Consider the following 26,326-nt stretch of genomic DNA (forward strand, 5'->3'; position numbering starts at 1 on the left):
ATTCCTGATTTTCGGCCGAAATTCCTGACATGAGCTGTCGCGGCGGGTGGCGGGCGGGGGGGGGTGCATTGGCATGCCGCGCGGCGCACCGTTAGTCCAGTTTCTACGTTATAACAGTGCGCCTGTCGTGTCCTTAACATGGCGTCTAGTAGCAAACGCCCCAGACTATGTACTTTTACGGATGTTTTACGAATTAAATATCCGTTACTGAAAGAAGGTAGAGAGCCGAGTGAAGTGTATTGTACTGTATACCATTTTATTGTTTTGTTTATTTGTCCTTCGGGAAACGGAAATGCCAAAATTCCTGACATTTCCCTTTTCCGGCCGCATTCCTGACATATGCCTAAAATTCCTGACATGTCAGGAAAATTCCTGACGTCTGGTCACCCTAAGTACAGGGTTAAACTGATAATCGGTAGGTGCGACGTCTTTAAATTAGTTAAAAGTAGGTATACCCTGGTGGGCATAGAGAAATAAGTAAGATAGCTAGGTTGAAAGAAATTTCAATGAGCAGACGAGCGGCTACCGCGAAAACCGAAATTCGCAAATTGCGGGGATCTTTCTCTTTTACTCCAATGAAGGCGTAATTAGAGTGACAGAGAAAAATCCCCGCAATTTGCGAACTTCGACTTTCGCGGTTATAGCCCTGACTTTATCAGGATAATACCAGGAGAGGTAACTCACTTTATTATCTTCGCTCTTCTTGTTCTTGGCAAGCGCTCCACACACCAGCACGGCTACAGTGACACACAGCAGCACCTTCATCTTGTTCTGAAACAAAACACAATCAATCAGTTTTATTGGTAGGTACTTATGTGTACGGGTCAATCAACTTTTACAACCTTCGAGCAACACGGAAGGGAGGCGGCATTCGCACTATTTCCCCTCTGCCGAGGTACAAGATTAGCGCGTCAATATAATCTACCGCGGGTAATAAAACTAGTTGCACTTGGATTTTTCACTAGACCGAGTCCAGACGCGCGCGTGAACACTGCTGCACAAAAATGCCTGTTTGCTCGGTTTTTTGTTATAAGAAGAGGTCGGGGACGTCAAATTTACAAATTTAAAGAAAGTGTTACATTTCACATGTAATTTTTTTTTACATATCATACGTTTAATTACATTTAAATACAATTATTATATTTTAGTCTCAAGTAATTGTTGGATTTATCGATTTTGCTCGCTCAGTACAAATTGCGGATCGGTCGAGCGACAAATCCGACTTCTCATCTCTCAGAATACAATGACATACTTCAACGGAAATGTGTTAGTGTGCGTGTTGTGACACTAGTCACTCGTCCGTACACAAAAAGAGATCGAGGTTTGCAAGATTTGTCTTTGACGTGTGTCATTTTGCATGTATTTGTGTCGTCATTACAGAGGGCCTACCGCGAACCACGTTCGACGTGTTGCCTCCCTGTCACACTTACGTATGAATTTACAAGTGCCATAGAGAGGCAACACGTCGAACGTGGTTCGCGGTAGGGCCTCTGATTGGATTTTGTATGTAAGTGTGTGAGAAGTGCCACTGTGTGCACCTTCCCCCCGCGAAAAATGGCAGAAAGATTTGTACGGTGAGATATCGCTTGGGCCCCTCCCTTCTGACGTGTCGGAAGCCGGTGTTGCTCGAAGTTTACAACACTTGATTTCTTGACTCCCTAGCAATAAAAAAAGTGGTGTGACATACACGGACAGACATGACGAAAAACACGACATGACATGACGATAAGGGTTCCGTTTTTAGGGTTCCGTACCCAAAGGGTAAAACGGGACCCTATTACTAAGACTTCGCTGTCCGTCCGTCCGTCCGTCCGTCCGTCTGTCACCAGGCTGTATCTCACGAACCGTGATAGCTAGACAGTTGAAATTTTCACAGATGATGTATTTCTGTTGCCGCTATAACAACAAATACTAAAATCAGAATAAAATAAAGATTTAAATGGGGCTCCCATACAACAAACGTAATTTTTGATCAAAGTTAAGCAACGTCGGGAGGGGTCAGTATTTGGATGGGTGACCGTTTTTTTTTTTGCTTTTTTTTGTTTGTTTTTTTTGCATTATGGTACGGAACCCTTCGTGCGCGAGTCCGACTCGCACTTGCCCGGTTTTTTTGCCATTTGGCTACGAACGTACGAACCTAAAAATCGATTCCTTTTACAAAAACCATGTTTACTTTTTTGTTAAACACAAAGGTAACAATGCTTCGTCAAAACACAAATATAATCCGCACAAGTATCGTGGGAGCCTGGGGTCCGCTTTGACAACCAATCCAAAGAATTGGCGTAGGCACTAGTTTTTACGAACCCAGAGGGGAAACTGGGCCTTATTGGGATTTCCTCGCGATGTTTTCCTTATCGAAAAGCGAATTACGTAAGTACATATTACGTTCCGTAAAACTCATCGGTATGTACGGGTCGGGGTTTCAATTCAATCCATAGCCTCTGGATTGAAAGTATCACTGTTCTACCTAAAGTTGATGGTGAACAAATATACCTACACACAATTTTGATACGGATATTAAAAACAACGCAGCGGTCATTTTTGACCAACATAAAATAACATGACCTTTCTATATTTATGCTGGATTTATCTTAATAACCAAATACTTTAACTTTAATGCAAAAACTCTTTAGTATCTTTGTTTAAATTCGTTTCACAAGAAATTCTCACTAAATTTAAGTCATGTAAAATGATATCTACATCTACAGTCCGTTACAGATTGGTACAGGTAGCAGCAAAAGTAGGTAGGTACCTCTTCTCTCATCTAGGCAAATGAAGTGAGATTGTGAAATCTGGGGCCAAATTCGACATGTACAACTGTCAGATTTCGCATCCACGTCAAATCAACAGTTGATTTTATCGCATACTGAGTGTTCCCATATAACCATTCCAGTCGCAGAATCATCAAAGTGGTAACTAAATGTCAGATGTGTCGTAACAGAGTCCACACAATGTGTCTAGAATTGTTTCGAAACAAAGTGTCGTCGCCGTGTCTACACTTTTCCGTAACAAGGTGTCGACACATTTGTGTGCACTTTGCGTGCGGTTTGCGACTAAATCTGACAGCAAATTTGTGACAGCAAATGTCAATATAAAATACCTCTTGAAAACCAAGGTTTGTCAAACTACTATTAGTGTCTCGTGTGCTCGTAATTCTAGTAAGTCATCATGGGCGATGCGAATGATAAAAATCGACCAAAACCATATAAACACCCAACACCCGTCAACCTTTTACAGAAAAGTTTTTAAAGAAATGCAATACGCTACTAGGTCAGGCAACGAATGCTCAATAAAGTTGTAGAAGGAAATGCTCGGAACACAATTTTTGGCTCCTTAACTTGGTTTGGACAAGTTAGGAGGTGAACATATCAAAAGTCCTCGGCCGTAGCCTTTGAGCGGGGGGGAGAGAGGGGGCTTTGAAGGTCCCATTTTCCGGTTTTTCGATTATATCTCGGAAACTATGCATCGTAGCGACATGGCCACTTATAGAAAATGAAAGTTAATTTAATTTGTTACAAGTTTATTTAGTCAATTTTTTCCATATATTGAATAGTTTTTGAGATCGCTCTTGAAACTTTATTTAGGGCTCTCAATTTTATCTTGATCTCTACATCAGTGAAGGTGCTAGGCTAGTTCCACAAAATTTAAAAACAATTTTTTTAGGGTTCCGTACCTCAAAAGGAAAAAATTGAACCCTTATAGGATCACTCGTGCGTCTGTATGTCTGTCCGTCTGTCACAGCCTATTTTCTCGGAAACTACTGGACCAATTAAGTTGAAATTTGGTATATATATGTAAATTAGGGACCCAAAGACGGACATATAACGTAAACAAATTGATTTTATACCCAAAAAATGAAAAAATACACAAAATAGTCCTTTACCTATCACGATTATTAAGATGACAGGAAAACCTATTAGAAATGTGCAGCCAAGCGCGAGGCGGACTTAATGTACGGAACCCTTAATACGCGAGTCCGGCTCGCACTTGGCCGGTATTTTTTAAACTCCTCTTGACGCTTAACCGCTGAACCGATTTCGTTGAAATTTGGTATAGAAATAGTTTGCGTCCCGGAACAGGACATAGGATAGATCTTATAACCAAAATCATCTTTTGAAGGTGTGAAAAGTGGCGTGAAAATTTGTACGGACAATCAATAACCGCTGAACCGATTTATATGAAATTTGGGATGGTCTACAATTCTACATCTTTGATTTAGTTGAAAATGATAAAAAACATGACTTCAAACCTAAACTTAAACAGTAAGTATTAACTTCAAGAATTCAATTCTGAATTCCGCCCTGCACCACATTTCACACCTTTAAAGGATGATTTTTGACATAACTTATCATGTCCTGTCTCGGGACTCAAAATATATGTGTACCTTTAAATTAAAACTGTTCAGCAGTTTAAGCGTGAAGAGGAGTTTAAAAGAAAGTATTTTAATAAGTTTATATGTTTTTACTTCGGAATGGTGTCAATGTGATACCATAAGTAAATTTGGTACTGTGAATTTATACGAAAACGATACCAAACATGGCCTCGTAGCTTTACTGATGTAGAAGTCAAGATAAAATTGAGAGCCCTCAATTCTTATTACTTGGCCTAACTTGTGTAGAAGGAAAAGGAAAAATAAAAGTCTTCGGCAGGAATATAAGACACAAATATAATTTTTAGAGTTACTATTTCAACCATCAAACATAAACATACCTTGATTATATTATTCTAGTGAGATACGCATATATAAACAAAAACATTAAAAAAATTACAAGGTCGAAATGTCACGGAGCTTGTGTGAGTTATACACCGTGAAATTTTAGTGGTTGTTTTCCCGCAACGAAATGATTCTGCTATCGATATACAGTCGATGTGTAATCTTTTTTTTTAATAATGTTAAGAAATGCCAGATTTATAAATGTGTCGAGCGAAACTCGAAAGTGACCTAACACCAGTAGTAGCACTGCAGTAGAACCTACCTAATTCTTTTGAGTGAATGAAACAAAATAACCTAAAAAGTAGTTCCATGTGAAAAATAAAAACTTTTATGACAAGAAAATCTGGACACAATTTAAGAATCATCCAATTGCGTCGAGGAATCATCAGTATTTTTGCTTGTTTCATTACCTCCTTGCTTCTTTTTTTGTCCTTTGTATTCTGTAGCAATTGATTAGATCTGAAAATAAAGATAACTTGCGTCGTCACGGATGTCGATTTATAGGTTTTAGGGAGTGCAGAATTCGAAAATGATGACCATTTTATAATCCAAGATGGCGGCTACGCATGTTGTCATAAAAGTCGTCATGAATATTGTTTTATAGGTTTTAGGACGTGACAGGTCCAACAATAGGGTATATTACTGCAATGTTCTGCCGCCAGAGTGCAGCACTACCGACTCAGTAAATTCATAGACTAACTTATACATACTGTGCCTTAAACTGTTTTTTGACAAGTTTTCAAAGACAATAAAATATGACATTGATGCATCAAGGCGGTTTGTTAACAAGTGCCTACCGGTAAACGCGAAAATCGAAATTTAGTTATCCGCCTCTTTATCGCTCGAATATGCGAGAGTGATAGAGAGGCAGAAACCGAACCCTCGATTGTCGTGTTTCACGATAGGCGATATATGAGTGACGTAGTGACGCATGTTTGTTTACTGTATGTGTACTACTAGTGCCACCTACGCAGAGCTTTGCCTAATATTCCCTATTGTCTACATCACTGTAATTGAAGTCACAGGCCTCCATGGGCTACGGTAAACGCTTACCATCAGACGGGCGGTGTGGTTGTTTGCCACCAACATGTTAATTAAAAAAAAACTCCACTATATCGCCAGTTAATAAGTACTTATTTTGCGAAGCTAATGACATTTGTCACAAGAAATACGACAATTGTCACGAAATTCCGACACAGAACTCAAGAATTACCGAAAGTTCTTTGAAATCTTGTGACAATTTCCATCATTATCATCATAAACATCGCAAAAGAAATACATGTTTTTGCCGATATAATAAAGTTTTTAAAAATAATACAATGATGGTGACAAACAGGAATACGGCCCGCCCGATGGTAAGCGATAACCGTAGCCAATGGATGCCTGTGACGTCAGCAACAATGAGACTTGTCGAAATGTCGCACCTGTCACGTTACGTCACATTGTCACGCCAGGGAGTACATCTGAAAATTGTGTGTTCCCATTTGTCCCCATCCCGATAAGGTGGGAAAAAATGGGAAATATTTACATGCAAATCCTATTCCATCATTTCCATCTGTTCCCTACGGAGATAAATGGGAATACATCCGAAAATTGTGTGTTCCCATTTGTCCCCACCCCGATAAGGTGGAAAAAATGGGAAATATTTACATGCAAATCCTATTCCATCTGTTCCCTGCGAGGATAAATGGGATTACATCCGAAAATTGTGTGTTCCCATTTGTCCCCACCCCGATAAGGTGGGAAAAAATGGGAAATATTTACATGCAAATACTATTCCATCTGTTCCCTGCGGGGATAAATGGGATTACATCTGAAAATTGTGTGTTCCCATTTGTCCCCACCCCGAAAAGGTGGGAAAATTGGGAAATATTTACATGCAAATCCTATTCCATCTGTTCCCTACGGGGATAAATGGGAATACATCTGAAAATTGTGTGTCCCCATTTGTCCCCACCCCGATAAGGTGGAATAAATGGGAAATATTTACATGCAAATCTTATTCCATCTGTTTCCTGCGAGGATAAATGATAAATGGGATTACATCCGAAAATTGTGTGTTCCCATTTGTCCCCAGCCCGATAAGGGGGGAAAAAATGGGAAATATTTACTTTCAAATCCTATTTCATCTGTTCCCTGCGGGAATAAATGGGAATACATCCAAAAATTGTGTGTTCCCATTTGTCCCCGCCCCGAAAAGGTGGGAAATATTTACATGCAAATCCTATTCCATTTACGTACAAAAATGTCCCCCTGTCAACTTTCAATCGAGATTTAATCGATAATTTATTCGATTAATATTCAGATTAATGCAATTTCAATCTATGTTAGGTCGACTAAATTAATCGCGATTAAAATATGAGGATTAACTTTTTTTTATTCCACGGCATGGCTCTTACACTTTGAGAATATCTGAAAACGAATGAACACAAGGAGCCATTTTGCAAATCCAGTAACTTTGTTATTATTTTTGACAGCGCGTGTCATGTGTCAACACAGAGTCGACACAAAGTCGAAACATTTGCGACTACTTTGTGACTGCAATATTTCTCAGCCTTAAACCATATTTATACATCATAATTAACAAGTTTCGTAGTATGTAAAGCGTTATTTCTGTTATTAAAGTATAGTATACGCATCGAAGTACTAAAAATGCATCAAATAATATAGTTATGAACACAGGCACTGAGAAGTAAACAATTTCATTTCCGGCTAAACTAAAACAATGTGGTGGCGCGTTGATTATATTACACTTAGTTTATCAAATCACTCGAGCAGTTTAATTCCCCATAATAATTTAAGTCCTATTGTAATATAAATGCAAACAATATATAATTACGTCTTGTAATCCGTTTTAGAGATGGCGTATTAATGTCACTTATTTTTATTTAAGCATTTTTCCATCTGACAGTTTCCATTTGACAGGAACGAAATGAACGAATGAACGAATGATTTTGGCATAAAGTAGTCGCAAACCCGAAACAATGTGTGCACACGGCAGTGTTGGCATCAATCTGAACTAAATCAATCCGGATTGATCAATCGAATTGACGCGTCAATCCGAATTGATCAATCCGGATTGATCAATTCGAATTGAATCAATTCTGATTGACGCGGCAATCCGATTGAATCAATTTGAATTAAAGCATCAATCCTCAATTCGGATTAAATCAATTCTCAATCTAGATTAACCATAGTCCCTAAGATTACTTTTCAAAGGTGTAAGTTTTTGGGACTTACTTACTGGACTTAAATTCGATATCTGAGGTTCCCAGAGGTTCGAAAACATGTTCCTGATGTCAGTATTGACTGATGTCCCTTTTTGGGACATTTTTCGAAATTGGCCGATTAAGTTCATATTCGTAATCGATGTCGACCATAGGTCCCTAAAAGTTTTTGGGACTTACTTACTGGACTTAAATTCGATATCTGAGGTTCCCAGAGGTTCGAAAACATGTTCCTGATGTCAGTATTGACTGACGACCTATAATTTTATTATTACAGGACCGGGAGTACTATTTTATATATTATTTATTTAATGTATCTTATTTATTTTATTTACTTGATTTTTTTTATTCATTTTATTTTTATTCTTTTTATTTTTATTTTTTTTATTTTTATTTATTTTATTTATTTTATTTATTTTATTTATTTTATTTATTTTATTTATTTTATTTATTTTATTTATTTTATTTATTTTATTTATTTTATTTATTTTATTTATTTTATTTATTTTATTTATTTTATTTATTTTATTTATTTTATTTATTTTATTTATTTTATTTATTTTATTTATTTTATTTATTTTATTTATTTTATTTATTTTATTTATTTTATTTATTTTATTTATTTTATTTATTTTATTTATTTTATTTATTTTATTTATTTTATTTATTTTATTTATTTTATTTATTTTATTTATTTTATTTATTTTATTTATTTTATTTATTTTATTTATTTTATTTATTTTATTTATTTTATTTATTTTATTTATTTTATTTATTTTATTTATTTTATTTATTTTATTTATTTTATTTATTTTATTTATTTTATTTATTTTATTTATTTTATTTATTTTATTTATTTTATTTATTTTATTTATTTTATTTATTTTATTTATTTTATTTATTTTATTTATTTTATTTATTTTATTTATTTTATTTATTTTATTTATTTTATTTATTTTATTTATTTTATTTATTTTATTTATTTTATTTATTTTATTTATTTTATTTATTTTATTTATTTTATTTATTTTATTTATTTTATTTATTTTATTTATTTTATTTATTTTATTTATTTTATTTATTTTATTTATTTTATTTATTTTATTTATTTTATTTATTTTATTTATTTTATTTATTTATTTCTTTTACTTTATTTCTTTTATTTATAATATAATAAGATTTATAATAAGAACACACCACACAGGTAGATATAAAGATAAACAGAGGAACGGCAAAAAAACTTGTTTATGCTGGAGGCTTCATAGATCGCTCATGCCAACCTCGGTTATTCAATAACAACTAACATAGACCTGAAAGAAATTGGCCTCTCACTAAATTTTTCCAAATGCGAACTTTTTATTACAGATTCCTGTCCGGACAAGGACAATACAATCAACCTTTTTAGACAACTCGCCCCTGGTATCAAAATTGTAAACAAAGAATCGCTTCACCTCCTTGGCTGTCCCGTCTTAGACCAATCCTTTGAAAATTTCGTTGACTCAAAAATTCAAAATTTTACAGCTACATCACACCGCCTGGCCAAAATTAATCTACATTCAGCCTATTCGATCGTTAAGCATTGTCTTTTCGTTCCAAAATTCACGTATATTCTTCGCGGAACCCATCTTTGGAAGCACCCCAACTTGGTCTCAAAATTAGATACATTGGTAGTTGAAACACTCACATCCATCTTTAACATCTCTTTTGACGAAAGGTCTTGGACCCAGGCTAGCCTACCCATTAGGTTTGGCGGCCTGGGCATCCGCAAAATTTCTTGTGTATCCTTACCTGCGTTCTTGTCCTCGGTGCATGGTGCTCAAAGCCTTATAGGGAAAATACTAGGTCCTTCTATTGGATCTATAGAGGCCGCACACTGCTCCGAGGCCAAGAACGTCTGGTCTATAACCTGTCCCAACACAGACCTGCCTGAAAATCCCTGCTCGCAGAGGCAGTGGGACGAGCCGCTCTGTCAACTAGTACGGAAAAACCTTTTAGATACGTCACCTAGTTCGACAGACCGAGCTCGTCTCCTTGCGACTGCAGAGTGGGAGTCAGGTCTGTGGCTGCAGGCGCTACCCTCTCCAAACATTGGGACTTTTCTAGACAATACTACCTTCCGCCTAGCAGCTAGCTTACGTTTAGGGGCATCTACCAATCAGCCACATCGCTGTCAATGTGGCATCACGGTGGACATTCTTGGCCACCATGGCCTCTCATGTGCTCGAAGCGCTGGCAGGATTCCCCGCCATGCCAGTATAAATGATGTCCTCCGTCGGGCTCTTGTTAGTGCCAAAGTACCTGCAGTCCTCGAGCCCAGCGGTCTGGCCAGGGATGACGGCAAGAGACCCGACGGAATGACACTGGTGCCTTGGAGCATGGGTCGGCCGCTAGTTTGGGACGCTACTTGCGTTGATACCCTGGCACCGTCCCATGTTCCAAGCACCAAAGATTCTGCTGGCGCTGCGGCTTCCTCAGCCGAAAGCCTCAAGCGCCGCAAGTATGCCGCTCTGGGAAGCAGCTACATATTTGCGGCGTTTGGTGTCGAAACTTTGGGGCCGTGGGGGCCAAGTGCGCGTCGACTGTACAAAGACTTGTCGGCGCGCTTAATAGAGGCTTCTGGTGACCAGAGGGCTGGCCACTATTTCGCCCAGCGTATTAGCATCGCTATACAGCGGGGAAATACGGCCAGCCTTCTGGGCACCTTGCCCGTTGACGGCGACCTGGGGCAAATTTTTTATCTTTAGTTTTGTAAGTTTTATTATGTTTGTTTATTCCTTTCTTTGTTTTTATCAATAAATAATTCCATAACAACTTGAATTTAAGTGTGCATAAAGATTACAATCGTTTGAACTGGTCAAAAACTTTATAATGAGGTAACTGAATAGACTGGGTTTTTATTTCGGTTACCGGTAACAGAGGTTAACCGTATCTGATACGGTTACCGAATCAAAGTGTTACCTTATCAGACGGTTACCGTTATGGTAGGTGTTTTTACAACCGCTTCTAAAATAACCCTATGAAAAACCCCGGTTAAGGTAACCGGTTCCTGTCCCTGGTAGAATCTAAATATTGCCGTTGAAACCATGTTTTGCACCTTAGATATCGATTTTGAATGCAAGCAGTCACTTTCAAAAAATGTCACTAAAATGTCCCGAAACAGGACACCTTTCAATATTGCAGTCGAAAAGATGTTTAGAAACCTCTGGCTACCTCAGATATCGATTTTAAACGCAATCGGGTAATTTCTAGAAATGTCCCAAAAAAGGGCATCTCTCAATATTTCCCTCGGAAACAAGTTTCGAAACCTTTGGGCACTTCAGATATCGATTTTGAACGCTATCGGTTAATTTCAAGGAAAATCCCGAAAATGTTCCAAAAAGGACATCCTTCATAATGCCGTCAGAAACATGTTTCGGAACCTTTGGTAAACTCGGACACCGCTTCGGAACGCATTTGGTCAGTTTCAAAAAATGGCCTAAATAAAAAGGACATTAGGTGTACATACAAAGTAATCGTCAATCCGAATTGACGATTGAGGATTGAGGATTGACCGGTCAATTCGAATTAACGATTAGTAATCGTCAATCTTCAATCAGTAGATTTAGAATTAGTTTCGTCAATCGTCAATCGTCAATTCGAATTGATCGGTCAATCCTCAATCGTCAATCGTCAATTCGAATTGATATTTTGCCAACACTGGCACACGGCGACCACACTTTATGTCACTTTGTGTCATGTGTCGACCCTTCCCCATTTCTGGTAACTGTGTCGACACGGCGACGACTCTGCGACTGGAATTGTGACCGAAACAGACGGTGTCGACACAAGATGTGTCTACACCGCGTCGTAACGGCGACTGGAAATGGTTGTATGGGTTGATTCCATCAACGGTGGATAATATCATTTGGTACAACCAAAACTCAACTCTAAACTAAGGGTGGCTCGGTCTGGTTTGCTTGTCACCCTAACTGTGGATTGTTAATGTCAAATTTTGACATTGTACGTATTCGAGAACTTATGATTTTTCCCACATCAACGGGAGATCAACACGATACGTCAAACTTCGCTTGTCGAATAGGGGTCCTGCACTTAATGGTGAAATCATGACTGTTCTTTAGGGTTTCGTAGTCCGTGGAAAAAGCGGAACACTTATCACACACATATTGAGTAATGGGAAATGGGTCTAATTTAGTTTGCAAGCTTTGACTCGAACATACAAACATACATACATTGCAAGTTAAATAAAAGACCTTAATTTTTAGTGTTCCGTACAAAACTTTGTTTACGGAACACTTATGGGATCACTTCGGTCTTGCAAATCAGTTAAATACGTTTTTCTCAGAGACCGTTTGACATAGATACCTAAAATTTGGAACAGTTATAGCAATTACCACCACTCATATTGTGAATAAGTCAAAACTGCTTATTTCTTATTAAAGGGGGAAATTTAGGGGGTTGAGAGGGGTAGGCTGAAACTTTTTTCATTTGTAAGAATCGTGTGGGGTACCATTAGAAAGCTTGCAAAAAATTGAGTCGATGGACTGATTTTGACTTCATTTTAGACTGCAATAGTTTCGTCAAAAAATGCATTTAAAGTTGCAAGTTTTCATACAAAAATTTTCACCTCTGTCCTGGCGATTTTCGCGAAAACTATAGCTAACAGGCAGCTGACCAGTCAATACCCAACTTAAAGAAGCATGGAGACGGCGGGAAAATTATCAGCTTAACTTTATCTTTATTAGTTTTTCAACTGCAGCTTGACCTTTGGTTGCTTAGGGCTAGCTAACTGATGCTTACACTGGTCAATTCATATTAGGCGAGAAACATCCTTAGTTAAAACTTTGGCATTGAAATTTATGACTTATGTCTTTGACATAAAGTTTAATTCTGCTTGCTTATTTTTGTGGGATATTTAATTTTATCTTAATAGCCTACTATAAGTATGAGAGAGTTCTACAAAATACGACCTTATTATATTGCAAATAAGTTTCAATTTCGAACGGGCTTTCCAAGCAATGGACTAGCATCTCAAAAATCTGAAAAATTCAAATTAAGAATTCCGTTCTTGACTGTCGTTGTGTTTTTTTTTCCACAATAGGACACATAGAGTTAGTAAGGCGTATAGAGATAATAAAGTCATTTGATATTTATGAACAGCTTTGGCCTCATGTATAGATTTTATTGAGAGTATCTGATTCGTCGAAACAATATACACAATATTCCTTTTCATTAAGTATCATTACATTTCTGTATTAATTGTATAATTATAATATCTATTAATTATATTCAGTACTTATGTATATTTTTGAACGGATCGGTGAGCAACAAGATTCAGGGCTATAACCGAGAAAATAGAAGTTCGCAAATTGCGAGCATTTTTCTCTGTCACTCTAATTACGCCTTCATTGGAGTAAAAGAGAAAGATCCCCGCAAATTGCGAATTTCGGTTTACGCGGTAGCCCCTCAGTCCTGTTACGAGAAAATAATTTTGGAAGACATTAATAAATAGTATATGACAGTTAAATATCACAGTTTTTTAGAAACAAAGGTAAAATTGACGAAATATTTAAAGTAAGCCGATCTTGTTTTTTAGCAGTTCTAAATAATATTAAAGTCTATATATGGCATAGAACTAGAAACAAAATTAAATAAAAAATAATAATGAGTTCTAAATTCAAATTGAAGGAGTTATGTTACATTTTAAGGTATTATAGGCCAAGCGCGCACCACGATATAAATTTTTGCGACACGATTTTAGAATCGCGCTGTAATATATCGCAGAAAATTCACTGCGCGCACTGCGATGAAAATGAAAAAGTCGACCAGTCGCTTGTCATGAAACGTGTCTTTAATATGCGATTGCTGTATGACTGGTGATCCCCGTCTATTTCCATAATTAAATGGTCAACATCTAGCGTCTCATTTTGAGACTCCATTGGAGGTGCAGGTGCCGAGATGTTGGGGTTTGGAGAGCGAAATGCCGACTGAGGTCCGGCCGGGGTGCGATTTTATTATCATAGTGCGCGCGGGGCCATACAACTCCGCATGCTGCAATTCACTTTGCGACAATCGCGTCGCGAACAATTGCGGAAAAATGTGACAAATCACAATTTAAAAATCGCTGCGATTTTTTTGTCGCATATGCGCGCACTAACATATAAACACATACGTTGCATTTCTGCGACAAAATTATCGCAGGACAAAAAATCGTGGTGCGCGCTTGGCCTTACTCTAAATTATTATAATACATCAAGCATTCGCGAGATGCTCGACTTCGGTATTCAAACACAAAGCAATAGTACAAGAATCTAACTAAATGCAAAGGCCGAAGGAGCGATTCGAAGATCCGAAGCGTCCGACAGACGCGCGCCTCCCGTAACTTTTCCAAGTATTTTTAAGTACAAGTGTCTAAGTCGCAAAATCCAAAGGCTGAAGTCGCATTGGGCCGAAAGTCCGAAGCATCCAGGAGGTCAGTTCTAAACACAGGTAATTAATACAAGTGTCTAAATGCGAAGGCCGGAGGCCGAGCTCCGCGTAGGGCCGAAGGCCCGACGCCTGCAAGATGTCAGTGGTTAAATACAGAACTGACAGCCTGGACGCTTTGGGCCTTCGGCCCTACGCGGAGCTCGGCCTTCGGCCTTCGCATTTAGATACTTATACTATTGTTCTGTGTTTAAGTACTAACATCCTGGACGCTTCGGGCCTTCGGCCCTACGCGGAGCTCGGCCTTCGGCTTTCGCATTTAGACACTTGTACTATTGTTCTGTGTTAAAGCACTGACATCCTGGACGCTTCGGGCCTTCGGGCTACGCGGAGGTCGGCCTTTGGCCTTCACATTTAGACACTTGTACTATTGCTCTGTGCTAAAGCGATGACATTTTGCTAAAGCTCGGCCTTCGGCCTTCGCACTTAGACACTTTGTACTATTGTTCTGTGTGTGTAGTTGAATACGGTACCCTAAAAACAGGCAAACAACCTCTGTAAAATGTAAGGATGCGAGCGGTACGGCTACCATCAGTTTGGCATTGACATAAACGCTACCGTGGGCGTGAACGTAATTTACTTTCTATGCATCTCGCTCGTACTGACATATTAGTGCGAAAGAGATATACCTATAGGAAGTAAATTACGTTCACGATATCGTTTATGTCAATGCCAAACTGATGGTAGCCGTACGGAACACTAAATGCCTCGAGCTATCTCGGACTTGGCCAAATTATTGTATTAAATAATGAACTATTTATTTATTTATTTATTTAAACTTTATTGCACGGTAACAAAATGAACAAATGGCGGACTTAATGCCTTGAACTATGTTTCTCTACACCGCCTTTAACTAAGTACATAGTAACAGTCTACTTGAATAAAATATAAACACGCCGACATCATTATTAGTTAGTGAACATAAACCTCACATAAAGGCAAGGTTTCTTTAAGATCAAGCTTATTGACAATCATTTACCTATGGACAAATGCCGATCGAAAAGTAAAAATGTATCGAGATGACAGATGTAAACGGTAATACACATGCACATTTCCATGCATCAAATACAAATAATTTATTGGAAAAAAGTATTGTGTTAATTTTCTATTGCCTTTTTGTGGCCGAGCGGTGGTGGCCGAGAGGATTTGACATCCGATTTTCAATCTGGACTTCGCGGGCTCAAATCCTGAATTCCTGACTACCAATGAGTTTTTCGAAACTTAGGTACGGAATATCATTTGCTGTTTATCACTATCATTGCGGTAAATTAATACCTACATCGTGACGAAACCTGCATACATACGCGAAATAAATCCAAGGTGTAATAAGTCCCCATCCCGCATTGCATGGGATTATAGCCCAAGCCTTCTTACGTATACCTAGGTATGTAGGAGGCCTGTGCCAAGCAGTGAACACCTGACCTATTTATGGGCAGATTTTTTTGACGTTTTGTACAGGTAAACATCACTTATCCCGGCACCAAGGTACCCCTTGGTAGTCAATGGGTTAAATTAGGATTTTGCGTACCTGAAGCCACTTTTGTGTCTGACTGTACACAAAGTAATAAAAGTAGTACATTTGCGATAATACCGAACAATGTACAATAGCCGTGGGATCTTTCTCATAGCTGGATTTAACTCTTAAATGCCATTAGTTCGTTTATTATGTTTTTTCCACATACTCAGTTTTCAGAACGATCATTACTTATTGTAACTGTATGTGTGAGGACGTAAAAGTACCATTGATAATGTCCCACTTGTTAACATCTAAGCAATTCTCAAAAAGTTTGTACGTTTCGATCACATCTTAGATAAATAAATAAATAAATAAATAAATATTGGGGACATCTTACACAGATCAACCTAGCCCCAAACTAAGCAAAGCTTGTAATATGGGTGCTAGGCGACGATATACATACTTATATATGTATATAAATACACACTTATATACATAGAAAACACCCATGACTCGGGAACAAATATTAGTGTTCATCACACAAATAAATAATGCCCTTACTGGAATTCGAACGCAGGACCATCGGTTTAGCAGGCAGGGTCACTAGTTCACTACCTACTAGGCCGGTCGTCAAGTACATGAAGCTGAACAACTTCCACCATATTTCCCAAAATGTCCCAGAAAGTTATTATAAAACTTTTCTGTCTTGTTACCAGTTACCAGATTTCCTTACACATTTGGTAACAAAAAAGAAATGTTTCTTAGAAACTTTTTGGGACATTTTGGGAAATGTGGTGGAAGTTGTTTAGCTTTATACTTTACCAGCATACCAGTTTTTATAAAAATCTAAGATGTGATCGAAAAGTACAATCTTTTTGAGAATTGCTTACCTATCGGTGTCAATGATTGGAAAGTAGTCAAATATTGATATTTAAAATTATGTACGTGGGGTAAATAGGTTCTTAACGAACGAAATAGAACCACGCAGCCAAATAACACTAGATCCTATTCATATAGTGTTGTGTTCCTGCCGGTGAGTATTAAGGTTGCCAGACTTGCCAGAGCCAACGAGGGTGCGGGGTGTTAGGTTTGGCAACCTTTAGAGTTGCAGGTATCCATGGGCTACGGTAACCGTTTACCATCAGGCGGACCGTATGCTTGTTAAAAATGCTAGAATAACTATAGAACTCTGACTGAAGCATGATCCCCCAAAAAGTGTAGGTATATTCTACAGTGTAAGTATTCTATTATAATTTTGTTAGGTTAGGGCACCTAAGTTCTTTTAGTTCGTTTTTTTAGCATTAGCAAGAACTTGCAAGAAGGTAAGCGATCTTGACATGTCTTTTAATTGAAAAACGCTTATGAAAGCAGAAGAATATAAATGATTTTATTAGATTCATAATTGTTACATATTTGCCGTAACTTATTTTTAAAATGTGTTTTTCAATTAAAAGACGCATCAAGATTGTTTACCTTATTTCTAATGCTAAAAAAACGAACTATAGGTAGGTTTTAGCTGAATTTAAATACGTATAAGTACGTAATACAAGTAAGTATCAATTACACCAAAGTACGTAAAATTTACATAACCCTTTAAAACAAAACAGTGAAATCGAGGGCAAGTATCGTCCAGTGCGATACTTTCACAACTATCGCTATATGCTTGTACCTAAACTCGTATGCCGCTAACCTTTGGGGTCACAATTGCTTGGTCTGTCTTCTACATTACCTACAGGTTGGATGACCTGTGACCCGTGTGCCGTGTGTTGAACGTTACTTAAGCAGTGGGGAGACACTCCTGACTTCGGTCGGACTCGGCTCCGTTCGGCTCGGCATTGCTCCGAGCATTTATTAGTTGGCACCACTTGACTTCCTTATTATGCGTACACGACAGATAAGATAATCACTTGAATTTTGACAACCCTAAATAGCCGAAACGGATAGTGCCAATTAGAAAGGGATAGCATGATTCGACACTGAATCAATGGGGAGACACTCCTGACTTCGGTCGAACTCGGCTCCGCTCGGCTCAGCATTGCTCCGAGCAATTTTTAGGGTTGGCACCACATGACTTCCTTTTGCGTGCACGATCACAGGTAAGATAATCACTTGAATTTTGACAACCCTAAATAGCCGAAAGGGATAGTGCCCGATAGTGCCATATATTAGAAAGGCATATTAGCATGATTCGACCCTGAATCGCTGTCAAACATCGGGTTTGTAGCAGGCGTGGCTCACTCCGCGATTTCGTCGCTTTGCTACAGGTAGCTAAAAGTACATCCGTTCGACCCCAATTTTGGGGTTTGCCATAAGCCGCGCGTGGCGCTCTGTCGCCACCTAGCGGCCATATCTGTGCTGATCGTGACAGACGCGTTTTGTTAGAGAGTGAATCTTCTCTGTACCTAGTACTATTATTTATTCTGTGACGGTAGTACTATTATTTCTTCTGTGACTTAAGTCTGGTTTCAAGTGGATGCAACTAATGAAATAAAGGGTGAGTACTATTAAATTGTCGCAATTTGAATAAAATTTTATACAATAAAATTCAAAAATGTTTATTATTGGTAAGTTTATGATAAAATAGGCGAGCTAAAACCGTTTTATTGTTTGTCTAGAGCACGACGCGCGACGTGAGAATTCTCGGACTTTACTCTTGACCCGACTCATAGAATTTTGCACGGAATCATTTGTGATAAATTTAGTACATTTAATCCACTTCCTTTTGAAATCGGGCAATGATGTGGCCGGTTGGCATGTTTTCCGCAATTTTGTTTTTATATTTGCCCAGTATTTTTCTATCGGCCGTAATTCTGGGCAATTTGGCGGATTTAATCCCTTTGGTACAACATCGACAGAATTCAAATTATACCAATCCATAGCTCTAGATGAATAATGGCAACTTGCCAAATCCGGCCAAAATAATGTCGAACAATTGTGCTTTTTAATAAGTGGCAACAACCTTTTCTTTAGGCATTCGGATATATAAATATCTGTGTTAATTGTGCCAGTGGTTACAAAAGGCGAACTTCTCATACCGCACTGGCATATCGCTTGCCACACGAGGAACTTTTTGGCAAATTTCTCGACTGGAATCACTTTTTCTGATTCAGGCAGACCCGAGACGTTGCGGGAAGAAAAGTATTGATTGCCTGGTATTGATTTGAAATCAGCCTTTACATACGTTTCGTCATCAATGATTAAGCAACCTGCTGTATTTTGAACAAACAAAGCGTACAATAATCTAGAACGTCGAACTGCTCGATTATACTGATCAACCGTTCTTTTCGGAGCTTTTTGTTTTTTGTAAGTAACAATACCGCAGTTTTTTTTTATTTTTTGTACATTGCTTTGGCTTGTTCCAACTTTTTTGGACACATCTCGGGACGAAATAGCCGGATTCTGATCAAACAGTTTACACACCTTTGATTCCAACTTTTTGTTCCGTTTTCTTGTCGGATGACCCTCTCGCTGCTTTCTTTCAGTAGTTTTACCTCGTTTTAGCTTTTTTATGGTCCTTTGCACTGTTCTCCGAGTTGTATTGCACGATTTTGCAAGTTCCAAAGTAGATATATAGGGATTCATAGTAAATTTTTGCAAAATTAAATCGCGCACGCTTTTTTCCTTTGACGACATCTTGAAAGACAAATACAAGTGAATGTTTTTTTTTAAGAATAAAAGATGCCAATACATTCTAATTTTGATATATATAATAAGTTTTACCAAAAAGGTTGAGAGTCTAGAAAAAAAACGGAATATGTTAGCGACAATTTAATAGTACTCACCCTTTAAGTTCTTAAGCCCCCTCCAGACTATGTGCGTGAATACCGGGCGAAGCCGCGATTCGCGCACGAGTGTGGAGGGGGCTTTACGTGTGACCTACTCAGTCGCGGAGGGCGAAAACCAGATAAATCCAACGACAAGCAAGGGTCCGAATGAGGGCGACGGCACGAGGAAACGTCTTATCAAATTAAAGTGGGGCTTTTGACCCTGTCAACTCGGTTCAATGACAAAATGACACTATAGTCTTCACACGGCAATTTTTTGCAAGGAAAGGAAGTAGAGTTAGACGAAGAAATGTCTGCAGCGATTATGATAGCCCACGCAGTGTGTGTCGTTTTTAAACGTTAAACTTCTATGAAATTAATTATATAACGCTTGCCCTGCGTGGGCTATCAAAATCGCTGCAGACTTTTCTTGGTCTAACTCTAATGTCACTGTTACCGCTAGCAGGAAAAGAAGTCCTATTCCCAATAAGTAATGTATAACAAAATTACGTATCAGTGCGAGAAAAATATTAGCTGTAGCTCGGTTTAATCAAAATGAATACCGTAATTTCAAACTTATCGATTAAAAGACATCCTAAAATGTTTTTACAGTACATATGGTCCTATTTTCCCGCACTAGTGCGTAAAATAACACTTTTCGTGCGATGTCAAAAGTTTAAAGGGCCATATGTACTGTAAAACGTTGTACGATACACGTGCGAATAGATAATTCGCAACTCGTGTCGAATTTCCTCTTTTCCGCACTTGTATCGTATTATTATTGTTGTTTTATTCATCATTTCTCTTAGGCTAGGGTTTTTATAATATGAATATAAAAGTAAAATATAAAAACACTTACAAAACAATAAAAAATACATATAAACACATTATAAAAAACCTAACCTAGGGTGCCGCCAGCAGCGGGGCAAGGCCCAAGCTACCGGTGGTCAGGGCTGCAGAGAGAGGAACCGACGTACCTACTATCCGCGCCGTGTCCAAGATCACCGCCTTCTGCATCTGTCCCTTGATCCAACCACCTAGCGAGAGTCTCTCGAGATGTTGGTCGAGACTCTTCGCTATTAAACCGTTCACTGAAACGACTATCGGGACAATGATCGTCGAATCAACATCCCACATGGCGGTTATCTCGTGAGCCAAGTCTAGGTACTTACTGGACTTGGTATTATTATTTTCTCTTTATTTATTTATCGTCTTAGGTTAGGTATTTTTATAATATGAATATAAAAGTAAAATATAAAAACACTTACAAAACAATAAAAATACATATAAACACATTATAAAAAACCTAACCTAGGGTGCCGCCAGCAGCGGGGCAAGGCCCAAGCTACCGGTGGTCAGGGCTGCAGAGAGAGGAACCGACGTACTATCCGCGCCGTGTCCAAGATCACCGCCTTCTGCATCTGTCCCTTGATCCAACCACCTAGCGAGAGTCTCTCGAGATGTTGGTCGAGACTCTTCGCTATTAAACCGTTCACTGAAACGACTATCGGGACAATGATCGTCGAATCAACATCCCACATGGCGGTTAACTCGTGAGCCAAGTCTAGGTACTTACTGGACTTGTCCTTCTCGGCCTTCACGAGATTCTCATCATGGGGGATGGTGATGTCAACGAGCATGGCCCGACGTTGCGATCGATCTATTATCACAATATCAGGCTTATTGGCTACAATAGTCCTGTCAGTGATGATAGATCGATCCCAATAGAGCGTGGCACGACCATTCTCGAGAACAGGCGCAGGTGAGTACTTGTAGTACGGTACTTCGCAGTCCACAAGGCCATATAGAAGAGCAAGTTGCTGGTGAATAATCCTGGCTACGAGATTATGTCTGTGCAAGTACTCGCCGTTAGCAAGATGAGAACAACCGGAAATGATATGCCTGAGTGACTCTCCGGGACGGCGGCATGCCCGACAAATGTCGACCGTACCGTCCTTCAGGATATATTTCCGATAGTTGTTCGTCATCATCACTTCGTCTGCAATTGCACAGGCAAAACCCTCGGTTTCTCCGAAGAGGTCCCCGAATCGTAACCAGTTCACCGACGCGAGCAGGTCCACATCGGGTCCCGTGAGGGCCTTGTAGAACCGCCCGTGTAGCACCTTACTCTCCCATGCCGCCTTGCGATCCGCAGTACTTAGTACCACAGGTTTGCGCCAGTTCTCGTTTGCCAAGGAAAGCGGCGTGAGGTTCCTATCTACTGCCACCACATCACGATGCATCCCACACTCGTTGTTAAGGAAATAGTTCCTGAGATTGTACACCTCGCGGTTGTGGAGATCCTTGGCGTTTAGGAAGCCTCGGCCTCCACACTTCCGTGGGATGTACAATCTCATAACTGACGAGCGTGGGTGTAGCATGCGATGTGTGGTGAGCAGTGATCGGACCCTCCGATCCAGGGCGTCCAGCTCGGTCTGAGTCCACCTTAGTATGCCAAAGGAGTATGTGAGTAGGGGCATTACCCAGGCGTTGAAGGCGCGCACTTTGTTGCCTCCTGACAAAAGACTGTTAAGGACTTTTGTGAGCCGACTGAAAAAGCGCTCCTTCACCGACCGTCTAATACCCTCGTCCTCAATACCCAACGACTGTGACATACCGAGGTATTTATAGGTTTCTGATTCAGAGATAGACCTGAAAGACATTGTCTCAGACAGTTGTAAATTTGTTGAATTTACAACCCTCCCCCGCTGTACATGCATAACCGCACATTTATCGACACCAAACTCCATGTTGATGGCACTACTGAAGACTTCCGTGGTTTTCAGTAGCTCCGACAGGTCTTGGTTGTTTGGTGCAAATAATTTGAGGTCATCCATGTACAGAAGGTGAGAAATGACTTCACCCTCTCTCCGAAGCCGGCAACCTAGTCCCAAATCCTTCAGCAGGGTGCTGAGGGGATTTAAAGCTAGGCAGAACCACAGGGGACTCAGACTGTCGCCCTGAAAAATTCCTCGCTCAATCCTTATAAAATCCTGCGGGCCAGGACGGTCGTCCCTGCCACCTGGTTGACGAAGGACTGTGGTCCACTGTCCCATACACGCGCTTAGGAAGGCTCTCAAAGCTGCATCAACTTTATACAACTCTAAGACCCTCCCCAACCATGAATGAGGCACCGAATCATAGGCCTTCTTGTAGTCAATCCAAGCGGCCGAGAGGGCACCCCTGTTCCGCCGTTCTGTATTATTATTATTATTATATTATATTATTACTATTATTGTAACTAACTTTATTATGTATCATGGTTCGCATAAAGAATATAGTTATTTGTACAAGAAGAGATCAAAGTTTGATATTTCTTCGAGTGCTTATTTTGAGTCCCGTGCAAACAAAAGATTCTTCTTTTCTTCTTGAGCTCTTGAAGAAGAAGAATCTTGAGCGTAGTGAGGGATTCAAAAGCGCACGAGATGTAAATAACTTTGATCTCGTGTAGTACACAAAATTTTTCACCCTAAGCAGTGAGAACATACCTAGAGAGACAGAGATAATAGAACCCAAGTATATCGAACTTGTATTAGACCCCGCATGTTGAAATGACATTTGACTATAAAAGTCACTTGAATGACATTTTGTCTCACTCAGTGAGCAAAATGCGATTTTGCTCACTCATACTGTCTCACTAAGTGAGCAAAATGCGATTTTGCTCACTGAGTGAGACAAAATGACTCAGTGAGCAAAATCGCATTTTGCTCACTGTTTTTAAGAAGCAAAGTACCCTTGTTCGAGCTGCTGAGGTGAAAAAGAAATTATCTATCTATCTATCAATAAAGGATTCTATTCTATTATATTCTATTATTCCTACTCACTAACATGAAGAACTTTGCATCAAATCACTTTGCACTCTAGAGGACAAAATTTTCGTTTCCACTTTTACATTAATTCTAAGTAGGTAGGTACAGTTTAGTCGTAGTCCTAGTATTTGACAGTGTGACATTCGAATTAAGACTGAAGGTGGCAACTATTGGAACAGTGTCGAGCACTGGGATATTAACGTTATGACAACAATGAGTTACAAACTGAATTAGGCACCGTTATTGATTGTCAAATGGCATTGAAAATCTTTCGAAACATCACTATAACTAAATCAGTATTGACCAATGTTTCCTGATTTTTGTAGTTAACAATTGTATCAACCATCGCATACAAACAATGTCATGCATGACTAAAGTGGAATTTTAATGCATTATGAGTAGATAACGTACATAAATCAATTATATATGGATATGTGGACACGGGTATTGTCCAAGGTGATCGAGATATTTGTTTTGCAACTAGGGTTGCCAGGTCGAAAGGCGCTATTATCGGGAAAAAATATCAATTTTTCGGGATTTTGGGACTTGAGTCGGGGAAAAAAATACTTTCAAATTAAAGTAATTATAAGTAAGTAATTGTAAGTATTGTATTATCCTCACGTGTGAAAGTCAACACCGACATTGGCAAATTCACCCTGTGCAAAATTGCAGGGAGTATGCCAGAAAAAAAAAAGTAATCGTATTAAAAACAACGATATTTTACATTATTGGCACTACGTTAGCTACGCGTTCGACGCCGGTCGCCCGCTCGCTCGACGACAGTTCGGAACATGAAATTATTGTTTTATAACGTGAAGCTGTTTTTCGGGACAATTTTCACTTCATCGGGAATCGGGAACACGTGCTAAAAATCTGGAGAATCCCGCCAAATCCCGACCATCTGGCAACCCTATTTGCAACGTATTGCATGTCCATGAATATGAACAAAAACAACTGATTTGGGTCAAATTGAGAATTTTTAACTTTTTTTATGGTACTTACAGTCAACTGTAAAAATATGTCCCATAGTTCTTAATTCGCTGTCATAAGATAAGAGCTATAGGATACATTTTTGAGATGATTTGTGCACCCATATTTTTACAGTTGAATGTACAAAATAGGGATAATATAATATATATATCTCTGCAGTTTACTTTCGAAATTATTTGCTACAATGTAATTTTATTGCGCTTTACAAAATACCTACTTTTAATTTTGATTGTACTATGTATTAGGTACGTACAGATCTTAACGATCACGAATAACGAATAACAAATTAATACTTCAAGCGATTTTAAATATTTTAAGTAAGCCCTTAAGGTAAATGTCGCAATTGTTGATGCAAGTTATAATGGTTAACAACTTTTTAATTCTTAACAAAATCCTTAGTGAAATTTAATAGAACAGTGTTGACTACGAAAATCAATCATATAATTAAAATAGTTTTTAAAGTACATATGGTCCTACTTTCCGCACTAGTGCGGGAAACAGCACTTTTCGTGCGTATGTCAAAAGTTTAAAGGGCCATAATAATATGTAAGACATAATACACGTGCGAGAATTTAAGAATTTCCTCTTTTCCGCACTTGTATCGTAAATAACTATTTTGCTACAATTTGGTTATTAATTCATAATATGTACGTACATTAACACATAATTATACATAATACACACATGTACACACATATACGTATACACACACACATGTACACACATGTACGTGGTCAGCGTAAAGCCGTAGACGACACGGTCACTCGATACACAGAATAACTGGAATCCATCAAGGCTAGCTTTAACAAGAACCTATAGGTACAGATAGTATATCTATATAGGTGCCTAACATATTAGGTGCCTACCTAGGGTTATACATATACACTACATACGTCTCTACTGTAGAGATACCCATAATTAAGGATTAGCTTAAAAGGGGGCTAACGCAATATTATTATTTTTTTATTATATTGAAATGTTACACGTTTTACAATATCATGAAAAAGTCACACGGAAACTACTTAGATTAGGTAAGTTTTGTAAGGGTTTTGTTTTGTAAACGAAAAAATCACGATAATATGTCTAATTTTAATTTGATTCCATTTTTTTTTCAATTATACATATATCGTTACCCTGAATATCATAGTAATATAACTGTAGTATAAATCAAAATTATAATATTAAACAAAAAACATTTATTTACATAATTAAATACACAGAGGTACTACAATACAAATACTAAAATAAATTAATAACTAGCTTAAATCTAAAATAGGCCCTTGAGGCATTGTACCAAGGATGCTGGCGGCATTTCCTCGCTGTATCGCAATGCTGATACGTTGTGCGAGGAAGCCGCCAGGGGCCTTACCATGATGTCCTTATTGCGATTGCGAAGGACGGAGCTATATAAGTCGCATAACTCCGTCCGTTAGCAATTCAGTTTAGGTCCTAAACAGAATAGCAATAAGGACATCATGGTAAGCCCCAGCTCTTCATATTTTAAACTAATATTTAAGGATACTTACCGTTCTAACAACTGCAACAATCCTCAATAAAACCCGATCTATCATAAGACACTGATTATTAATTATGATTAATTACACAGACATGTACGCGTTGTGAGACTCGCGAGTTATATGAGGGCATTACTCGAACTATCTCGGATCAAATAGCAGTAACCTCATCGATAAAAACAGTAAAAACTGTGCTCAAGTTACTGGGGTTACGTGGGGAGAGGCTAACAATTAATTTTATTTTATTTTTCATCTCTCCTGTTCGGAAAGTTCACATTTCATAGGCTGATAACCGGGAGGAAAATTTCATTTCCCACCCTAGGGTGGAAAGTATTTTTTTTTTAATTTACTTCGAGCAACAACATACCT

General features: G+C 38.5%; 1 protein-coding gene across 1 annotated transcript in view; it reads right to left on the reverse strand.

Annotated features, from left to right (window-relative positions):
• The window catches only part of LOC134676204 (GILT-like protein 1), a 38,492-nt gene extending 12,383 nt beyond the window's left edge, over nucleotides 1–26,109 (reverse strand). Inside the window, exons 1-2 of the mRNA XM_063534533.1 lie at nucleotides 25,970–26,109; nucleotides 685–771 (exon numbers count right to left, since the gene is read on the reverse strand). Coding sequence (XP_063390603.1) covers nucleotides 685–771; nucleotides 25,970–26,014 — 132 coding nt within the window. The 5' untranslated portion in view covers nucleotides 26,015–26,109. The remainder of the gene's footprint in view (nucleotides 1–684; nucleotides 772–25,969) is intronic.
• Nucleotides 26,110–26,326: the final 217 nt, after the last annotated feature.

Source organism: Cydia fagiglandana, chromosome 24, assembly GCF_963556715.1.
Source record: "Cydia fagiglandana chromosome 24, ilCydFagi1.1, whole genome shotgun sequence".
Lineage (NCBI taxonomy): Eukaryota > Metazoa > Arthropoda > Insecta > Lepidoptera > Tortricidae > Cydia > Cydia fagiglandana.